This window comes from Pongo abelii, chromosome 14, assembly GCF_028885655.2.
Source record: "Pongo abelii isolate AG06213 chromosome 14, NHGRI_mPonAbe1-v2.0_pri, whole genome shotgun sequence".
In the NCBI taxonomy this organism is placed as follows: domain Eukaryota; kingdom Metazoa; phylum Chordata; class Mammalia; order Primates; family Hominidae; genus Pongo; species Pongo abelii.
Genome location: NC_071999.2, coordinates 120071923 through 120093680, shown reverse-complemented (window position 1 = coordinate 120093680; position 21758 = coordinate 120071923). Strand labels below are relative to the sequence as shown.

General features: G+C 48.8%; 1 protein-coding gene and 1 long non-coding RNA gene across 5 annotated transcripts in view; one reads left to right on the top strand and one right to left on the bottom strand.

Annotated features, from left to right (window-relative positions):
• LOC100460925 (uncharacterized) overlaps positions 1–9279 on the bottom strand; it is a 58285-nt gene extending 49006 nt beyond the window's left edge. The window contains exon 1 of the long non-coding RNA XR_008512850.2: positions 9192–9279. This is a non-coding gene — a long non-coding RNA (uncharacterized LOC100460925). The remainder of the gene's footprint in view (positions 1–9191) is intronic.
• The window catches only part of GAS6 (growth arrest specific 6), a 48862-nt gene continuing 35795 nt past the window's right edge, over positions 8692–21758 (top strand). For 3 of the 4 annotated variants that reach the window (XM_063715069.1, XM_054529317.2, XM_054529316.2), the window contains exons 1-2: positions 9369–9666; positions 9758–9924. In XM_063715069.1, coding sequence (XP_063571139.1) covers positions 9582–9666; positions 9758–9924 — 252 coding nt within the window. In that variant the 5' untranslated portion in view covers positions 9369–9581. Of the gene's footprint in view, positions 9667–9757; positions 9925–21758 lie in introns of all 4 variants that reach the window. The other variant, XM_024231025.3, reaches the window with a different exon arrangement.

The following is a 21758-nucleotide window of genomic DNA, read 5'->3' as shown; positions in this document are numbered from 1 at the left end:
GAAGATCTTCTCCGGTTTCCAGCTAAATCACCACACCCTTGAGAAGAAATGACCCAAGGCCAGAGAAAGAACTACCTGGGCTGGGCGCGGTGGCTCATGCCTGTAATCCTAGCACTTTGGGAGGCCGACGTGGGTGGATTGCCTGAGCTCAGGAGTTCAAGACCAGCCTGGCAACACAGTGAAACCCCATCTCTGCTAAAATACAAAAAGTTAGCCGGGCATAGCGGCATATGCCTGTAATCCCAGCTATTCAGGAGGCTGAGGCAGAAGAATTGCTATTCCGCCTCCGGGAGGCGGAGGTTGCAGTGAGTCGAGATCGGGCCACTGCACTCCAGCCTGGGTGACAGAGCAAGACTCTGTCTCTAAAACAAAAAAAGAACCACCTGAAAGGAGTAGAGGGACCAATCCCGTAGCTCTCACAGGTCCGGAATAGTTCCCGTTTCCATCCCTCAGCGTGGAAAATCTCATTATCCACAGGACATTAGGGTGAGTGCTCACAAAGGCTTTGCCTGGAGTGGCAGCTTTTGCCCTGACTCCCTGTGGCTCTGGTTTTGCCCTAACAATGCCTAAAAGCAAGACTTTAGAGATAAAAAATAAATTGTCTGAGATGAAGGATATACTGGATATAATTAACAGCAGATATGACATTGCAAAAGAATAGGGAACTTGAAGGCATAGTAACAGAAGCTAACTAAAATCAAACCCACGCAGAGGGGGAAAAGACTAAACAATGAAAACAGAATAGCCTTAGTGAGCTCTGGGAAAACTCCAAGCAGCCATCTGTATGTGTACCTGGAGTTCTCTAAATAAGGAGAGCATCCTGGGGACAGAAAACAATATTTGAGGAAATAATACCTCAAAATTTTCCAAATATAAAAATTAGAAACCCACAAATCCAAGAATCTCAATGAACCCCAAGCACAAGAAACTTGAGAGAAACTACAGGGCACAATGTGATAAAGTTTCTTGAAATTAGCGATAAAGAGAAAATCTTAAAAGCAGCCAGAGGAAAAAGACATGATGTACAGATGAACAAAGAAAAGAATGATTGCAGATTTCCTGTTGGAGACAATATACGCTAAAATACGGGAGGGCAATGTCTTTGAAATTAAAAGGCACAGGGGAAACTGTCCATCTAGAATTCTATTTCCAGTAAAAAAGATCCTTAAAAAAATGACTTTTAAAGACATACAAAAACTGAAAGAATGTGTCACCAACACACATACGCTCAAGAACATTTTAAAGGTTTTTATTGAGGCAGACAAAAAAAATGATACCAGATTGAGTCTGCATCTACTCAAAGAAATAGCAGTGCTGGAAATGATAAAGATATGAGTAAATATTTTTTTCTTATTATTTAAATATTTTTAAAAGCATTGTTTAAAGCAAAAAATAGTACTCTGTATTGTAAGGTTTATGACATATATAGAAGTAAAATGCAAGAAAACAACAACATAAAGAGAGGAGAGAAATAGAAGCAGACTGCTGGAAGTGAACAGGTGACTCTAATAAGTTAAAGCTGTATAATAAAAATCACAAAGCAACACCAAAATAACACAACAAAGAGTTACAGTTAGTAAGCCAACAAGGGAGAAAATTCTATCATAAAAAATTTGGTTAATCCAAAAGAAGGCAAAAAATAAAATAAAATAAAGGAAAGGAAACAAGAAATGGGAATAATGGAAAACAAACGACAAGGTAGTAGGTTTAGACCAAATCATTTTAAAAATTATAGTGAATGAAAATGATCTAATATCCCAATTAACAGGCAAATATCAGATTGGATTAAAAAAAGGAAGACTCAGTTACATGCTACCTACAAGAAACCTACCTTAAACATGAAGACAAAAATAGGATAAAGGAAAAATAATTTTTAAAATTATATATATATATATATAACGCAAACACTAATCAAAAGAAAGCTGGCATGGTTATTTTAACAATCAGACAAATAGATTTTAGAGCAAAGAATATTATATCTCATTATGATAAAGGGATCAATTACTCAGGAGTACATAATTTTAAATATTTATGCACCAAATAAAAAAGTTTCAAAATACATGAAGCAAAACTTGAATTGTAAGGAGAAATAGACAAATCCAAATTCTAGTTGGAGATTTCAGCACTCTATTCTTAATAACTGATAGAATAAGAAGGCAGAAAATGAGCAAGGATATGGTAGACTTAAACAAGACTATCATCTAACTTGACCTGGTTGACATTTATAGAGCATTCCATCCAATAGGAGCTGAATAAACATTCTTTTTTAGAACACACAGAACGTTTACCAAGATGTACCATCTTCTGGCCACAAAACAAGTTTCAATAAATTAAAAAGAATTCAAGTCATATACAGTATGTTCTCTTTCCACAATAAAGCCAAATTATACATTGATAACCACAAAGATATCTAGAAACTTCCCAAATTGTTGGAAACTAAATAACACAGTTCTAAATAACCCATGGGTCAATGAAGATATTAAAAGGAAAATTATGAAGTATTCTGAACTAAATGGAAATGACTCACTTAAGTGTGGGATTTAAAACATGTAGGATACAGCTAAAGCATGGCTTTAAGGAAAATTTCTAGCATAAACATCTATATTAGAAAAGAAGTAAGATCTCGAATAAATGACCTCAGCTTTCCACTTAAGAAACTGAATAAAGAAGAGCAAATGAAACACACTTTATTTCATTTTTCTTCTGTGGGCAGAAGAAAGAACATTATAAAAATTGATTGTATAATGAGAAAATAGAAAATGACAAATAATAGAGAAATATCAATAAACCCAAAAGCTAGTTATTTGAGATCAATAAACTTGTTGAATCTCCAGCCAGAATGACATGACAAAAAAAAAAAAAAAAAAAAGACAAATTGTCACTATCAAGAGAGGTGTCATTAATACATATCTACAGAGATTCAAACAGTATTGAAGGGCCAGCCATGTTGGCTCACGCCTGTAATTCCAACACTTTGGGAGGCCAAGACGGGTGAATCACTTGAGGTCAGGAGTTCGAGACCAGCCTGGCTAACATGGTGAAACCTCGTCTCTACTAAAAATACAAAAATTAGCCAGCTGTAGTGGCACATGCCTGTAGTCCCAGCTACTCGGGAGGCTGAGGCGGGAGAATTGCTTGAAGCCAGGAGGCAGAGATTGCAGTGAACCAAGATCACTCCACTGCACTCCAGCCTGGGTGACAGAGTGAGACTCTGTCTCAAACAACAACAACAACAACAACAAAGAGTGTTGAGAAACTATTATGAGCAGCTTTATGTTAGCACAGTAAACAACTTAGATACAATGGGAAAACTTCCCCCAAAAAACAAATTACCAAAGCCAATAAAAAGAAATAGACTATCTATTAAAGTATACATAGAAACAGAGTCTTGCTATGTTGCCCAGGCTGGAGTGCAGTGGCACAATCTCAGCTCACTGCAACCTCCACCTCCGGGATTCAAGCAATTCTCCTGCCTCAGCCTCCCAAGTAGCTGGGATTACAGGTGCCCGCCACCACGCCTGGCTAATTTTTTTGTATTTTTAGTAGAGACGGGGTTTCACCATGTTGGCCAGGCTGGTTTCAAACTCCTGACCTCAAGTGATCCACCCACCTCGGCCTCCCAAAGTGCTAGGATTACAGGCGTGAGCCACCGTACCCAGCCTTAAAGAATATATATTAAAGAAATTAAATTTATAGGTAAAAACCTCCCCACAAAGAAAACTATAGGTCCCGATGGCATCATTGTGATTTTTGCCAATCATCTAAGGAAGAAATACGACCAATTCTACACAAACACTTCCATAAAATTAAAGAGGAAGAAATACTTAACAATTCTATGAGGCCAACATTTCTTAGATATCAAACCAAACAAAGAAAGAAAACAACAGATCAGTACCCTCATAAACATTGATGCAAATATTCTTAACACGTTTTTGCAAATTGAATTCATCAATAATTTAAAAGTATGATATATCATGAACAAGTGGGGTTAGGGTTATTTCAGGGACACAAAATTGATTTAACATTCAAAAATCAATCAAGATAATTCACACATTAATGAATGAAAAAAAAACCCATATGATCATCTCAATAGAATAGATGCAGAAGAAAACTTTGATAATATTTAATACACATTCCTAATTTTTAAAACATAATTTGCAGGAAGCTAGAAATAGAAGAGAACTTCCTCAACCTGATAAAGATAATCTATGAAAAGCCTACAGCTAACATTATATTTAATGGTGAAAGACTGGATTATTTTCACATAGGATCAGGAACAACACAAGAGTACACACTGTCTCCATTTCCAGTCAACATTGCATGGGAGGTTATTAGGCAGTGCAACCAGACAGAAAAGAATTAATTAGCACCCAGATTTGAAAGGAGGAAGTAAAAGTGTCTATATTTACAGACAGCATGATTATCTATGTAAGAAAAATTCTATTGAAGCTACAAAAAAATCAGAACTAATCACTGAATTAAGCAAAGTTGCATAATACAAGATAAATACACAAAAATTACAAGCAGTTTGTAATCCCAGCAGTTTTGGAAGCTGAGGGGGATGGATTGCTTGAGGCCAGAAATTCAAGACCAGCCTGAACAACATGGTGAAAGCCCATCTCTACAAAAAATACAAAAAATTAGCCAGGCATGGTGGCACATGCCTGTAGTCCCAGCTACGTGGCAGGATCACTTGAGTCTGGGTGGCAGAGGTTGCAGTGGGCTGAGATTGTGTCACTGCACTGCCGCCTCAGTGACAGAGTAGGATTTCATCTTGTCTCAAAAAATAAATAAATAAATAAATAATGCCATTTACAATAGGACAAAGAAAGTGAAATATTTAGAAACAAATCTAATAACATATATATCAGGCCTGTACATTGAATACTATGAAATACTGCAGAGATAATTTAAGAAGACTTAAATAAATGAAAGATATACCGTGTTCACAGATCAGAAGCCTCAATATTGTCAAACTGTTCATTCTCTAAAAATTGACCTATAGATTTAATGCAATCTCAATTAAAATCTTGGCAGGCTTTTTGTAGAGAATGACCAGCTGATTCTAATATTCATATGTAGATGCAAAGAAAACAGAATAACCAAACAACTGCACACTTTGAGAAAGAAGAACGTTTGAGTATTTACACTGCCTGAGTATTTACATTACCTGACTTCAATTCTTGTTATGAATCTACTATAGTCAAGTCAGTGTGGTATTAACTTTAAAAAGAGACAAACAAATAAATGGGACAGAACAGAGTCTACAAATAGATTTGCACATATATTATCAATTGGTTATTGACAAATGTGCAAAGGCAAGTCAGTGGAGAAAGAATAGTCTTTTTAATAAATAGTGCTGGGATGATTGCATTTCCCTAGGCACATACGTACAGATACACACTTTGATTCATACCTCAGCATTTATAAAAACTCATTCAAAATGGATCACCATCCTAAATGTAAAACCGAAATCTACAGAACTTCTGTAATAAAATCTTTGTGACCTTGAGTTAGGCAAATGTGACACCAAAAGCAGAATCCATTAAAGAAAATAAGCTGCACTTCAAAATTAAGAATTCTGATCTTTGAAAGACACTTTAATTTCTTTTTATCTTGGAGACAGAGTCTTACTCTATTGCACAGGCCAGCCTTAAACTCCTGGGCTCAAGAAATCCTCCTGCCTCAGCTTCTGAAGTAGCCGAAGCTACAGGCACCCACTACCATGCCTGGCTAAAGACACATTTAATAGAGTGAAAAGACAAGCCACAGACTGGAAATAAATATTTGCAAACCACACATCTGATAATGGACTTCCTTCTAGAATAGTTATAGAACTCTTAAAACTCAACAAACAGCTCGACAATTGGAAAACCAAACATCCCAAGTGTATTAGTCCATTTTCACGCTGCCAATAAAGACACACCTGAGACTGGGCAGTTTACAAAGGAAAGAGGTTTAATTGGACTTACAGTTCCACGTGGCTGGGGAAGCCTCACAATCATGGCAGAAGGTAAGGAGGAGCAAGTCACGTCTTACATAGATGGCAGAAAGCAAAGACAGAGAGCTTGTGCAGGGGAATTCCTCTTTTTAAAACCATCAGATCTTGTAAGACTTATTCACTATGATGACAACAGCATGGGAAAGATTTGCCCCCATGATTCAATTACCTCCCACCAGGTCCTTCCCATAACACGTGGGAAGTCAAGATGAGATTTGGGTGGGGACACAGCCAAACCATATCACCAAGTAAAGGAAAAGAAAGAAAAACTGAAACAGATATTTCACCAAAGAAGATATCTGGATGGCAATAAGTACAACAAAATTTGTTCAACATCACTAGTTATTTGAAAAATGCAAATTTAAACTACAATGAAATACCATTATATACATATTAGAGTGAGTAAAAATTTTTAAAGTGACCACAGAAAGTATGGGTGGGGATGTGGAGCAACTGGGACCCTCATGCATCGAAGGTGAAAATGAAAAACGGTATAACCACTTTGAAAAACAGTTTAAAAAGTTAAACAAATACCTACCATGGGATCCAGACACTCTGCTCCTAGATATTTCCCCAAGAGAAATGGAAGCACATGTGCACACAATGGACACACACATGAATGCCTACAGCAGCTTTATTTGTGATAGTAAAAATTTAGAAGCAAGTATAATGTCCCTCAACAGGTAAATGATAAACAAATTGTGTTATATCCACACAGTGGAATACTACTGAGCAATAAAAAGGAATACACCTGCAACAAGATAGATGATTCTGAAAATAAATATGTTAAGTGAAAAAACAGACAAAAAAGTGTACATACAGTATAATTCTTTTTATATAAAAGTCTAGAAAATGCAAACAAATCTATAGTGATAGAAAGCTGGTCAGCGGTTTTTGCATAGGAACTGGGATATGGGGTAGGGTAGGGACATTTAGGAGGGAGGAATTACCAAAGGGCATGAGAACACTTTTTTGGGTGATGGATATGTTCCCTAACTTGATTGTGATGATGGCTTCACAGGTGTACACAGCCTTCCACCTCATGGCCACAGACCGGTTAACCATCCATATAAAACATCCATTGCCCTGGGTCCAACCTCCTGCCCTCTGTGGAGATGAACTGTCTACTTCACCATTGATATTTCAGGTTGTACAATATAGTGCCTGTCAACTCTCCATTTTTGGAAAACATCCAAATTGTTTCTTATTCATTTTGCATTTCTGCCTTCGAACGAATTTCCTGCACTGGTAACTAGGTGAAGGATTTTGGAGTTATCTGGGGTAATGGAGACATCCTCCCATTGCACCCCATATTTGCTTTCTGTATTCCCCAGTTATAGAAATCAAAACGAGCAGTTGAATGTGAATGCATTTTATCAAACCAAGTCTCTACATGATAGGTGGCATTGTCATTACTAGGATAGTAACTCAGTAGAACGAGTGAATAGAGAATATGAGGAATGAGAGTGGGGTCCAGACTAAAAGGAGGCCAGGGGTCCTGAACTGCCTCATCCAACTGAGGTCATTCTGATACCTACTGACCTGAAGCAGCAGGCCCACGGCCAGGTGCAGATTGTCCCAGATGAACAGGCAGACGCTAGAGATGCTCATTCCTAAAGGGATCAAATAATTCTGAGAATTGCAAGAACTCCATAAACTCTCTTCTCCAAAACTACAAAAATGTGCAGAAAATAATTACGAACAATTTGTAGGAGCTTACACTCTTTGAAGTTTATCCATGGGCTGCTGGAACCCTTAGGAAATAATGGCTAGAAGTGCCTCAGACACTGCCTGGCACACAGTAGGTGCTCAATGAATTACACTGCCTGGCACATAGTAGGTGCTCAACGAATTATTTGTCTGATGAAGTGATCAAGGAGTAATCAGTGTAAATACTGATTAAAACATGTATCACCCCATCCAATTTTGGAAACCAGTGCTTCTCAAGAACAAGCAGGAAAATTGACGTAATATTGTTTTGAAGTAGCCGTGGTGGTTTCGGGGCAGAAGCCCAGGGGTACTCCTTACTCCGCCTGCTCCAGTAACTAGCTGACTAGCTAGCTGACTAGCTGACTAGTGCCTCGTCATTCTGGTTCAGACACAGGTGCAGATAGATGACCTCTCTATCCCACTTTAATTCTCTTTGAAGATCATTCCCACGGACATTCATTTGCCTAAATTAACATATTCATGCTCGGCCGGGCGCGGTGGCTCACGCCTGTAATCCCAGCACTTTGGGAGGCCTAGGCGGGCGGATCACGAGGTCAGGAGATCGAGACCATCCTGACTAACACGGCGAAACCCCTTCTCTACTAAAAATAAAAAAAATTCGCCGGGCGTGGTGGCGGGCGCCTGTGGTCCCAGCTACTCGGGAGGCTGAGGCAGGAGAATGGCGTGAACCCAGGAGGCGGAGCTTGCAGTGAGCAGAGATCGCGCCATTGCACTCCAGCCTGGGCGACAGAGCGAGACTCCGTCTGAAAACAAACAAACAAACAAACAAAAATTCATGCTCATAATCCCACTTTCAAACCAGTGACCTCAAAGATTTCTAGCAGCAATCCTATTCCATTCTTCCAATTACAGAAAGCAAAGAGAAACTGGATCTGGGGATCTCAGCGTTGAGCCTGCTGAGCAGAACGGCCATCCATTTTGGGGTTGGGTGCTGACTCACTGCCCCTCTACATTGCATTTTGGGGTGTGGGGATTTCCAGAGCAGGATTCTCCAGAGAGGAGTATCCAAGCTACCTCCTCCCCGCAGCAGGGGGATGCTGGGCTAACTGCCTGGTTCGGTTCCCCGTGAGTGGTCTGCTGTGTTTTGGTTCTGTTTGTTGGTGTGTGTTTTGCCTACGACTTTGCGAAATATTCCAAGACAAGAGCCAGAAAGTCTTGGTCTCTGAAGACAAGCACAATGTTGCTTTCAGCTTAAATATCTACTGGGAAACCTCAAGATTTTGAATGTCATCATTATGAAAAACAGAGATTACAAAAGGAAACCGTCGCATTTCACTCGCTGGCCCCCAGTGGGATTGGATCTGACCTCAGTGTATCTTTTTCTTTGGTAGGTTTTAAGTCTTGACAAAATGTGCCTAAGAATGAAGACTCCAAAAAGGATGCAGTAGATTCGGGGGGAGTGCGGGTTGGAAAGAGGCTTAAATCTTCACATGATACCTGGAATATGGTCAAAATGTACCTGCTCAAGTTGAACCAGGTATTGCGTCCTCCTTTTACCCCATCGCTAGTGAAGACAACCACCGCCTTGGGAGACGCTCCTTTTCCGAAACACTCGAGTCCCGCCGCGTCCCGGACGCTCCGCTTTCCCCGCGCCCGGATCCTCCCGGGAACCCGCGCCCCGCCCGCGCGCTGGTCCCGCCCCCGCCGCCTCCCCGCGCGCAGCCGCCCGAACACGCCCAGACCGAGCGCTCGAGGTGCCGCCGCCTCAGCCACCGCCGCCGCCGCCGCCGCCGCCGCCGCGATGTGACCTTCAGGGCCGCCAGGACGGGATGACCGGAGCCTCCGCCCCGCGGCGCCCGCGGCTCGCCTCGGCCTCCCGGGCGCTCTGACCGCGCGTCCCCGGCCCGCCATGGCCCCTTCGCTCTCGCCCGGGCCCGCCGCCCTGCGCCGCGCGCTGCAGCTGCTGCTGCTGCTGGCCGCGGAGTGCGCGCTTGGTGAGTCCCGCGGGCCCGAGACCCCGTCCCCGGGCGGCGGGAGGAGGCTCCGGGCGCGGCTTGACGCGTCCCCCTCTCTCCCTCCGGGCAGCCGCGCTGTTGCCGGCGCGCGAGGCCACGCAGTTCCTGCGGCCCAGGCAGCGCCGCGCCTTCCAGGTCTTCGAGGAGGCCAAGCAGGGCCACCTGGAGAGGGAGTGCGTGGAGGAGCTGTGCAGCCGCGAGGAGGCGCGGGAGGTGTTCGAGAACGACCCCGAGACGGTGAGCAGCCGGCGGGCGGGATGCGGGGGAACCCTTGGCGCCCGCGCGCCTCCAACCCCTCCCGAGAGGCAGCGCTGCTGCCGCCCCCCAGCTCCGCCCGGCGAGGCCTGGCCTCAGGGTCCCAGGAGCCCCAGCCCGCCCCGCGTCCCCCACGCCCATCCCCCAGCGACCCCAGGATCCCCGCGCAGGCCGGTGAGACGCTGCGGGGCTGTCCGGGAAACACTCGCTGTCAGACGCCTCCCCGCGGGGAAGCCGGGAGTCGGTTTCCAAAGTGCGAAAGAAACACAATGGTTAAAACCCAAACCGCTTCCCCGCGGCCCTCCCTCTGCTGGGCTGGAGGTGAGGGACCCCCGGGCCGCGCCTCGTCCTCCTGAGAGGGGTGGAGAGCAGTCCCCTCCCGAAAGAGGAATTGAAAGGGCCGAGGGCGGGAACTGCTTGCGGCAGCAGGTCCAAAAATATGATTCCAGGAATCGAGCGGGGCCGCATGCGGGAGGGGAGGGCGGCTCCGCGTCCCCTTTCTGCCAGGTGCTCTCCTAGAGGCAGCGGGTGCGTTCAGGAGCCCGGCGGTGCTGGCCCTGGCACCTCAGTTAGGAATGTCCTTGGAGAAGGCGGGGCGCCCGGGGGCAGCCTCCCGCAGGAGCCGCCGTGTGAGCACGGCCTGGCCACTCTATCCTGCGGGCTCGGGAGCGGGTGACTTTGGAAAGTCCGAGAAGGTGTGGATTCCCATTGACGTCCCTCCCTCCTTGAAGTCAGGGTGATTTCACAGCGAAGTTTTCCGTTCTGCTGGAATGTTCCTTTTAAAGAATTCTCCTGGGGTGGAATAAATGTCACCTGAGATGAAAGAGTGGTTCTGGATGAACCATGGAGGCCTGTTTCCGCTTACATTTCTAGTGGTTGACTTGATCCCTCTTAGATCTGCCTTTCTGAAAGCTCTGAGGCCGTCAGATGGCCACTGTGCACTTGTGGACATAGCTCATCCCTGCAGAGATGACGCACCTGGGGCTATTCCCCGGGGGCTGCCCACAGCCCCACAGGCCCCTGCCCTCCTTCAGCGCAGCCTAGCTTGGTCGCTCTCCCCGGCCTCTCTGTTTTCCCGTTTCTTTAATGATGAATCCTGGCCTGTGCTGCTGGCTGAGGCAGGTGGGCCTGTGTGCCCTGGTCGCTCGGAGTCGCCGCCAAGCTGTGGGGGTTGGTCGTGTGGCTGGTGCAGTGTCCTCCAACAGCATCCTCATCCAGAACATTCTGCGTGCACAGGGACTGTGGCATGGGGCGTGCTAGTGATGGGAGTTGAAGGCAGCAGGGTCACCCCCATCCCACAGTACCCGCTCCGCGCAGCCCTGCAAGGCCCGGCCGCAGTCCCTCCTCGCTGTCCTCCAGGACCCGCAGGGCCCATGTCAATCAGACTGGACGCTGCCTGGACGTACTGTGCTGTTCTTCCCAAGTCAGTCCCCTACCTGGTTTTCCAATTTTAATTTAATAACTTTATTTACAAAGGTGTGAAATGAAGATAAGAAAATGAAAACAGCACTCAGGACCCCATCACTTTAATACAACTGCGGTTGCGTCACATGGTGTCTGTGCTGGCATGTTCATCCCCTCACCCTCCTGCATGTGGCTGAGTGGCTTTGGTGTCGTGGAGGCATCCCTCCCGTCCTCGCACAGCCTGGCCCTAGCAGCCTCTGTCGGCTTTTCAGCATCATCTCAGTTCCCAGAGTTCTGCCTTCCTTCCCAGCCCCCACACCAAATGGTAACAACCCGCTTTCCCTCTGGTTTTTGGATCTGGCCATTAGCTTGCTGTCTGTTTCTGTTTGTTTCCAGTTCCTCCAGGCAGGTGGATGCTGGGGAGAGCCTGGTTGGGGCAGGGGCAGGGGCAGGGGCAGGGGCAGGGCCCAGAGGCTGCCGCGAGTCCCAGCCGGCTCCAGCACACCAGGCCCACCCCTCCTGGGATCCTAGTCTCCACTGCATCCTCTGCCACACTCTTGGGAGACCCCAGGCCCGAGGGGACTGTCCAAGCACAACTTCCTGCTAATGCATGAAAATCATCCACGAACTTCTCCCTATCAGAGGCCAGGGGCTCCTTGTCTTTGAAATGTTGCACACTTTGCATTTTGTGCAGTGAGGCTGATTGAGGAAAAGGGCTGTGGCCTGAGCTCAAGAGGTGACCAGGACCTGGCCATGGTGACTGTCAGAGCATCCTTGGGTCCCTGGCCTCCCCAGGCCCAGGGTCCTGATGTGTGGTCCTCCACGGGTGGTTGCAGGAAGATGGTCCCAGCCCCCTGCCATTTTAGGATGTGGGAAATGCCTGGCTGCCGTTAGTTAACACGCACCTACCCAGCCCTGGCTATTTCCCCTGGGCAGGCTCCTACGACGGAGGGAAGGGACAGCTGGAGCCAGCTCTCCAGTGTGCTCACCTTCATGTCCACCTGCTAAGCTGCTAACCTGCCCGAAGCGTGTCCCACTGCCCCTCGCTGAGGCTTCTTCCTGGTTGTGCCTTCTTCCCGGAAGCACCCGCTCTGCAGCCCTTCCAGCAGGCAGATACTAAGCCCAGCACCCCTCCCAGGCTCCAAGCTCACTTGTGTGCTAACCTCTGTGCCCACCTGCTAACCTGCCTGAAGCGTGTCCCACTGCCCCAAGCTGGGGCTGCTTCCTGGTTGTGAGGGAAGCACCTGCTCTGCAGACCCCCACCTTCCAGCAGGCGGATACTAAGCCCAGCACCCCTCCCAGGCTCTGGCCCTCACCATACACCTGTGATTTAAAGCCCTGTTCTGCTGGAAGGGACACTCCTCCCACCTCCCCAGCCTTCTCTGCTGGAGCCGTGCCCCTCCCCAGACATTCCTCCAGGCTGGGCCGCCCCCACATGCCTTCCTGCTCTCCACCGCCCAGACCTTCTCCTTATCTTGTTTTCCTTTTTATATTGTTATTCTCGCTCCCTGGCCTTGCCTCTCCCTGCTGGGTTCCTTGCCGGAGTTTCTAATTCAGAGACGACTGGGTAACTCCCCACCGTGTCTCTGCTAAAGCTTTCCAGGCCTTTTGACTAAATCCTTGAAGGCCATCCGGTTCCAGGGCCTGCTAAGGTCTCCGTAATCACCCCTTGATCCCAGAAAGGATCCGAGACTAGAGACTTATCCCAGCCCAGCAGTACCGCCCAGGTCCTCCGGTGCCTGCCTGGGAGCCTGTTTGTGCACTTTGATCCCCAGCCTGTGTGCCGGAAAATCATCCAGGTTGTGGTTCCTGATCCCATCACTTGGCTTTATCTGAGATAGGAAGCACGATATTCACCGAGGGCTGGTGGCCTTCCCTGAGGGTTGGCCTGGATTAGCCAACCTGTACCTGCACCCGCACCTGCACGACATGTGGCCAGGCCTGTGCTCCGAGGCCGGGTTTCCCTTCCCCCATCTCTTTCTTTGTCTCCCTCTGTGTTTCTCTCTCTGTCCCAGTCTCTCTCTTCTCCCCACTTCTGGTGGTGAGGAATTCTCCGCATGGGATGTTGGTGCATCCGTTTTCAAACTTGCTGGCTCGTCCTGAACTGCATGTGCCCTCCAAGCACCTTTTCCCTGACCTTGTGGATTCTTTGGGAACAGCTGGGGAAGGGGTACCCTTTATGGAAATGAAAACCCCTCTGAGTCCCCACTTGGGGACAGCCACTTGGCTGGGACACAGGCCCAGATGTTGGGATGGCCTAAAGGGAGGTCCCCGTTGGAGGGGAGGGCTGTACAATGTGGGGGCGCCTGGTGGGGAAGGTGATGGCCAGGCTAAGACCTCCCCTGCCCTGCCTTGACAGAGGCTGCAGCACACTCCCACACACAGACACATGCACACAGATACATGTGCACATGCACACACATTCACACACAGACACTCGCACAGATAGGTGCTAACTCATGGATACAGGTGTGCACAGACACACCCCTACCCAGACACATGCACACATGCATGTATGTTCCCATAGACACAGATATACATGCACACACACAGGCACACACATACTAACAGACATGTACATACATATGCACACATACACATAGACATACGTACACACACTGACAGACATGCACACACATACACAGGCACACATACTAACAGACATGTACACATACATGCACACATTCACATAGACATGTACACACAGTCACACACACTGACAGACATGCACACACATACACAGGCACACACATACTAACAGATGTACACATACATGCACACACTCACATAGACATGTACACACAGTCACACACACTGACAGATACGCACATACACAGGCACACATACTAACAGACATGTACACATACACGCACACATTCACATAGACATGTACACACAGTAACATACACTGACAGATACGCACATACGCAGGCACACACATACTAACAGACATGTACACATACATGCACACATTCACATAGACATGTACACACAGTCACATACATTGACAGATATGCACATACACAGGCACACACATACTAACAGACATGTACACATACACGCACACATTCACATAGACATGTGCACAGTCACATAGACAGATACGCACATACGCAGGCACACACATACTAACAGACATGTACACATACACGCACACATTCACATAGACATGTACACACAGTCACATACACTGACAGACATGCACATACACAGGTACACACTAACAGACATGTACACATACACGCACACATTCACATAGATGTACATACAGTCACACACACAGACATGCACACACATACACAGGCACACACATACTAACAGACGTACACATACATGCACACATTCACATAGACATATGTACACAGTCACACACTGACAGACATGCACACACATACACAGGCACACATATACTAGCAGACATGTACACATACATGCACACATTCACATAGACATACGTACACAGTCACACACTGACAGACATGCATACACATACACAGGCACACACATACTAACAGACATGTACACATACATGCACACATTCACATAGACATGTACACACAGTCACATACATTGACAGATATGCACATACACAGGCACACACATACTAACAGACATGTACACATACACGCACACATTCACATAGACATGTGCACAGTCACATACACAGACAGATACGCACATACGCAGGCACACACATACTAACAGACATGTACACATACACGCACACATTCACATAGACATGTACACACAGTCACATACACTGACAGACATGCACATACACAGGCACACACTAACAGACATGTACACATACACGCACACATTCACATAGATGTACATACAGTCACACACACAGACATGCACACACATACACAGGCACACACATACTAACAGACGTACACATACATGCACACATTCACATAGACATATGTACACAGTCACACTGACAGACATGCACACACATACACAGGCACACATATACTAGCAGACATGTACACATACATGCACACATTCACATAGACATACGTACACAGTCACACACTGACAGACATGCATACACATACACAGGCACACACATACTAACAGACATGTACACATACATGCACACATTCACATAGACGTACGGACACACAGTCATACTGACAGACATGTACGCACATGCATAATGACATACACACATGTACACACAGTCACATAGACACATATACACACACAGGCACACATGGATGCCCAGCCACGTGCATGCAGACACACACAGACACATGTGCACCCTCTCACACACTTTTCTCTTTCCACAACTTTGGGGTCAGAACACCACTGACAGCTGCATCAAGATCACTAAAAAGTGAGACAGGGTCCCGGGGCTCTGTGGCCCCAACTTCCTCGGACCCCCAAGGTCTCTCCACTCCCAGAGCCCCCTGCCTGAGGGGCCGGAGCCGTTTGGCCAAGGCCTTTCCTCCTGGGCCCGTCCAGGAGGACAGCCTGGCCTCCTCTGAGGGCCGTCTTCCGTGCTGGCTCTGCAGCCCTCTCCTGTGCCTGCACCTGTGCAGATGCTTGTTTTCACCCAGGCGTCTGCAGGCACTTGGTGCCAGGCTCCTCCAGGGCTTTCTCAGAGGCAGCCGAGTGCCAGGCCCTACACACGACACCCTCACCCGAGCCGGAGAGCTTCACATCTGTGGAAAACTCTAATTAAAGACGTTTTGAGAAACGCTGAACATCTCCCTTTGTTATTTAGGAACAAAACACCCTTTTAGGAAGCAAGTGCTTATGGCTTCTTTCTTGAGATTCTGAGTAAAGGGGCATTAAGCGTGCTAGCTGGGGCATGCTGAGAACTTCCCAGGTTATGGTTTTACCCCAGAGCGATTGACAGGCATCCAGGTTTCCTCATGCTTCATTTTCCCCTGTTTTCTAAGGTTAAAATTGAGAGCTGTTTCTCCAATGCAAAGCTGATTGTTTAAGGGTTTCGTATTTGATGTTGGAAATGCTCTGGGCTCTTCCGTGGTTTTTATATTCCAGTGATTTCCTTGCAAACCTGGTGTGTATGCCTTGTAAATTTTGACCTTGACCAAGTGAAAGGTTCATTTTAAAAGTTTTAAAATAAATTTTAAAGGGGAGCTGGAAGTGGAATAAATTAAGAACAGTATCAGTTTTGCATTTCACTCTGACAGAGGCACTGTCTGCTCTGACTGACTGGTGTTGATTAAAAGTATAATATTCAAAAGAAATAGTAAAGTGCGTTGGGCCTTGTTAATGTTCTACTGATTTTCTTGGGCTCCGTTTTCAAATTGTAGGTGAAATTTTTTTCCTTCCGGTGTTAGTGCCTATGATAAGAAAATAAATTTTCTCCACATCTGTCCACAAACCTGCTAGACCCAGTTTTGTGACGACCTCCCCTTGGAACTTGGGGCTCCATGGAAAACACACAGCTTGACCCAGCCAGCCCCCAGAGAGCCTGGGCCGGTCACTGCAGTGGCCGGATTCTCAGCATACAAAGGCCAAACGTTCGGCCAGGCTGGGACTGGCTCCCATCCAGGACCAACTGTCCACAGTACAGTAAGGCCACTGTCTGAGTCAACACTGTTTCTTTTCAGAATTGCTAAGTTGACCATCCCTGCAGAAGCAGAGAGGGCTGCAGTGTGGCACTCCTGCCCACTCCAAATTAGGGCAGCCCAGACACAGGAGCTCTCAGGGAGGCGCAGTGGGCTTTGGGTGTGTCTGGACCGTGTCCACCACACCTGGAAGATACTGTTCACTTCCTTTTTACACTTGTGGGAAATACATGACAGTGTTTACAGGCAGGCCGGCTTTCCGTTTATTTCAACCCTGACAATTGAATAGTAGCAGCAGATGATGAAACTGTTCACTTCCCGGTCACTCCCGTTCTCAGATCCATCGCTCAGCTCGTCCGTCGCTCAGCTGGTCTGTTAGTCTGAAAGATGAATCATGCACGGGTCCTCCTGAGAGTGCTGTTCTCGGGGTCTCCATGTGTGAAGTTGTTACATCCTCACGACAACTGTGTAACAGCTGTCACTGAGCCGCTTTACAGATGTGGAAACCGAGGCCCTGAGAGGCTGTGGAGGGCTACAGTGTGTTCTGGACATTTGAGCCCCACACTCTGTCATTAACTCCTGTGCTCGCTGGGACTGGGGGAGAGCAGGACGCGGCAGCACCCCCGGCCCCGCTGTGTGCTCCTCTGTGTGCGGGCGACTATGAGCGTACTGGCACCCACGTGAGGGCTGAGTGGTGCTGGTGTGGGCGCATAAAGCACAGGGCGGCTGCGAGGAGCTGGGTGTGTGTCAGTGGCTCGGAGCATGAGTCTCATGAACATGGCCTGCCAGGTGCGTCATGCTGGGCCACAGAGCCCATGGCTCCACCATAAATGGTGGTTTTGTGTTTGAACTTGAGCGCTGCTGCTCAATGAGGCCAGAGGAAGGCACCAACCTGCAGGCCTGGCCCATCCTCACAACACGGAAGGCAACCACTCCACTAGAGAGACATGTGTCCTGGCCACTGGAGGAGTCCAAGCGACCTTTAAGTCTCACCAGTCCTCAGAGCAACCCAGGTGAATTTGGGGCCTGGGCCTGGTCGTCTGGCCGAAGACCAGCTCAACTTGGATAATGCCGGAGGAGAAGCCTGTCCCTCAGGCAGCTGCCGGGGCGTCTGTGATTTCTGCTTGTGTGCACACTTGGCGACTGTTGGTGATGGTCGCAGTCAGGGCATCTGGTTGCCTTTACTGTCCTTACACCAGCTGGGCAGAGCTCAGGCCAGGAGCCCAGTGGGAGAGGCTGGGGCGTGACTCCTGGCACAGAAGCGGCAGTGGCACACCGGTGTCCCCAGCACAGCTGTCCCTGCCAGGCCCCTGCAGGTTGGATCTTTGGGTTGAGTCATGCTCGATGGTGCAGCCATCCTTTCAAGGGAACTGAGCTGTCCAGTGTCCCATGGAGCAGCTCCCCTTGGATCCGGAGAGGCCGTAAATAAACCTCCCCATTTGTAAGCTGGGAACAAACACGAACTTTGCAATCGTATTTGCCCTGGGATCATAGAACGTGGTGGCTGGCAAGACCCAGGCGTCCTCTCATCCTGTGCTTCTGTGAACAGAGGCCAGTAGCCCTCTGTTATTGAGGGGCTGGTCCCAGTTCGCTTTTTGTGGGGAAGACTCCGATGGAAGCTCAGGCCCCAAACTCCAAGGTTAGCACATTTTCTTGGAGCGATGGACACCTCCTAAGGTGAACTTGGGTCCAAGGCATGTGTGTGCGACCTGAAGCGTGGGCGCCATGTGCAGGAGACGCCCTCGCTGGAGGTGGGGACCGAGTCCACATGGTTCTAACTGCAGAATCACTGGCTCTGTGCTCATGACTATTTTATTTTGCTGTTTTATGTGATCACAAAGTACACTCTTGTTTTTCCCAAAGCATTTGCAGTGAGACGTCCCACTTCCTCCCCACGGCAGCTGTTGCGGGCACGAGGCTGCTCCCAGAACAGCGATGCCACCGGGGCCGGGGTGGGTACGGAGGAAGCCCCTTCCTTCCTCCTCCCCACCCTCTGCTCCCCCGCAGACTGGCCTCTCTTTAGTCAGCGCTTTCCCGGGCTCCCTTCTGTCCACCACGTGCAAACAGTCGCATGTCCTGGGCCTCTCTCCTTGTAGTGTTTCTTGTGGCTACATCCCTCCCAACCAACATCTGAGTGGCTTCCTGACTGGCTTCTCTCAGGGCCCGCAAGGATGCTGCCAAATGGCCAGAGACAGTCACTGCTCTGCACTTAAAAGCAGGCAGCCCTCGGCGGGGCTTGCCCTGAAAGACAGCGGGTCTTCCTTGCTGAGAGCCTGTGCTGGCCCAGGGCCTGTGGGGGCTGCAGCTCTGTTCCTTCCCTGCGTCCACGCTCACGTGCTGAATGTTGTGCACCATGGGACACCCTGCTGGGGGCTGTCGGGAGCGTGCTCTGTGTTTGGGGCAGAGACGGGCAGAGTGAGTCTCAGCATTACTGCTGTGCAGGGTGAGTCTCAGCATTACTGCTGTGCAGCTGCTGGAAGCCACTCGATCTCCTCTGTCTCGTTTGCCAAGAAGCCCATGAGAGACACTGATGTGTGTCTCAGGGCTTCTGTGAGAAGAGCTTGGTTACCCACCGGTTCAGGCACCACGTCAGTGCTGTGGGGCATGGAGGGGTGCTCACAGCTGTGCAGTCAGCTACAGAGGCCGTTCACATCATCCACATCTGACTTGGCAGTCACACCCAGGATGAGCTCCCAGGCAGAGGGCTCCCAGCAAGGGAGGGCGCACCTGGGCATGAGCTTGGAGGAGGGCAGAGGCACCTGTCACCACTGACCCTGGGCGCGGGTGGGCGTGCCGGGTGTACTGACTGTGCTTTCCTGGGGCCTGTCTCCCTCCAGGTCAGCCTGGGGTCCTCTGGGCTGGGGGCCGTGGGCACGGCCTCCTGTGGGCAGTGGGATCAGGACTTCCACTTTGCTCAGGGCTAGAGCAGCCTGCTGTGGGTGTGAAGACTTAGGAAACGAATTCGGAAGGAAGGAAAGGATTTTGCACTTCCCAAGCTAGAAGAACATGAATAGAGCCGGGCTGCCAGGCCAAGGGTCTGTAAGACGGCAGCTCTTCAGAGGCTCTGCAAATGCTGAGAAAGGAAGGCTCCCCAAGGGCAGTTCCTGTGGGCGTTACTCTGAGTTTTCTCTTAGAAGTCAAGTTCTTGGAAGACAACATTATGGTCAAAGGGTTAGTGAATTCTTGTGACCATTTCCCATGGAAAATATCAGAGAAAGTTATGGTGTTGATAAACAGAGTCCCTGCGCTCAGCAGTCTCAGCCCACTTGTCAAGTAAGATAAAGATTTTTGGAAACAAAATTTATGGCTGTTATTTGCTAAAGAGAATAATACATTCTTAGCACACTGAAAAATAACCACTATTTGCTGTGTGAATGCAGATGAAACTCACACAAAAAGATTTATGCAGTACTGACATTGGGTGTTTGCAGAAGGTTCTCCACGTTCACTGACCTCTGATCCTCACTGCAGCTCTGCGGGGACCGTGGCCCAAGGATGAGTGAGCGTCAGGTCGGGCCGTGCCCTTAATCCCCTGGCCGCCCCTCACCACCAGGCAGAGACCTTGCTGGGCCCCAAGGAGTTAAAGTGTATTCGGAGATGAAGGTGTTTAGGAAATGTTCTGGAACCTTCCAAACTGACTTTAGGCTGCGTGAGGTGCTTCCAGTTCAGTGCACGTTGGGCCCAAAAGTGTTTCCTGTCTTGTTAACACGCTGTGTTGTGTGCCATCACGGCATGGAGGTTTTGGCCATTTTTAAAAAGTGAATGGGCCCTCCCAGGGTCTAGTTGGATCAAGAGACCACTGGAAACCCTCACCAAGCTGCAGGTGGGTAGGCAGGGGCCCCAGAGCAGGCCTAGGGGAAGAGTCCCCCCCCGCCCCTTGGAGGGTCTCTTCACATGCTGGGTGCTGCTTGATTCCTGCGGCGGCGTGGGGAGGTCACCCCACCTTGTTCTGAACCACAGCTCTGGGTGAGGAAGCCTGTCACCAGGTCAAAGGTCATTTGGGGGTTGGGGCGTGAGAACCGCAGTGCCCTGCTGGTAGGGTTGCCGCATGGGTGGCCAGGCTACAGCCTGGCCCCCGAGGCCGACCCATCCTTGGGGACCCTGTGTGCAGCTCCCTGCCATGCTTGACCTTTGCCCTGTGGGTGGCTTTGAGCGGGGGAGACCTGGGTCTGGTGGTGGGCAGGGCAGGGGCAGAGGTGGGCTTGGGTCTTTGTGACACTGCACCAATTCCCATGGATTCTGCCGGCACCCACTGCCCTCCTGAGCAGAGCAAAGGCAGCAGAGGCGGATGCCAGGGTCCGGAGGTGGCATCTACTCATCAGATACTTTCTGTAGTTTTATAAAAAATTTGGGGCCTCATGTTAGACCCCAGCCAGACCAGGCTCCTGTCCTGGGGCTCAGCTCCCTCCAAGCTGCTTCGGGTTCAGTTTCCTCCATGCTTACGAAACTGAAGGGCAACGGGCGCAGTCCGGGAGGCGTCAGAGGAGGCGCCGACTCTGCTGTTCACACCGGGACCTTCTGCAGACGGGGCTCCCAGCCTCGACCAGCCCCGGAACCCCCAGCAGAGGGACGTCCAATCTTTTGGCTTCCGTGGGCCACATTGGAAGAAGAAGAATTGTCTTGGGCCACACGTAAAATTAACACTAACAGTAGCTGATCAGCTAAAAAGAAGGTCTGTGCCTAAAGCTCATGTTTTAAGAAAGTTTACGAATTTATGTTGGACGGCATTCATGGCCATCCTGGGCCACTAGCAGTTGCGCCAGAGCCTCGGGAGCGCGGGCCGAGCACCTGCCCTGCTTCACCCAGGGACGGGGCCCTGCACTGACCAGGAGGCTGCTGCTCTCCGAGTCGTCCCTGCCAGAACAG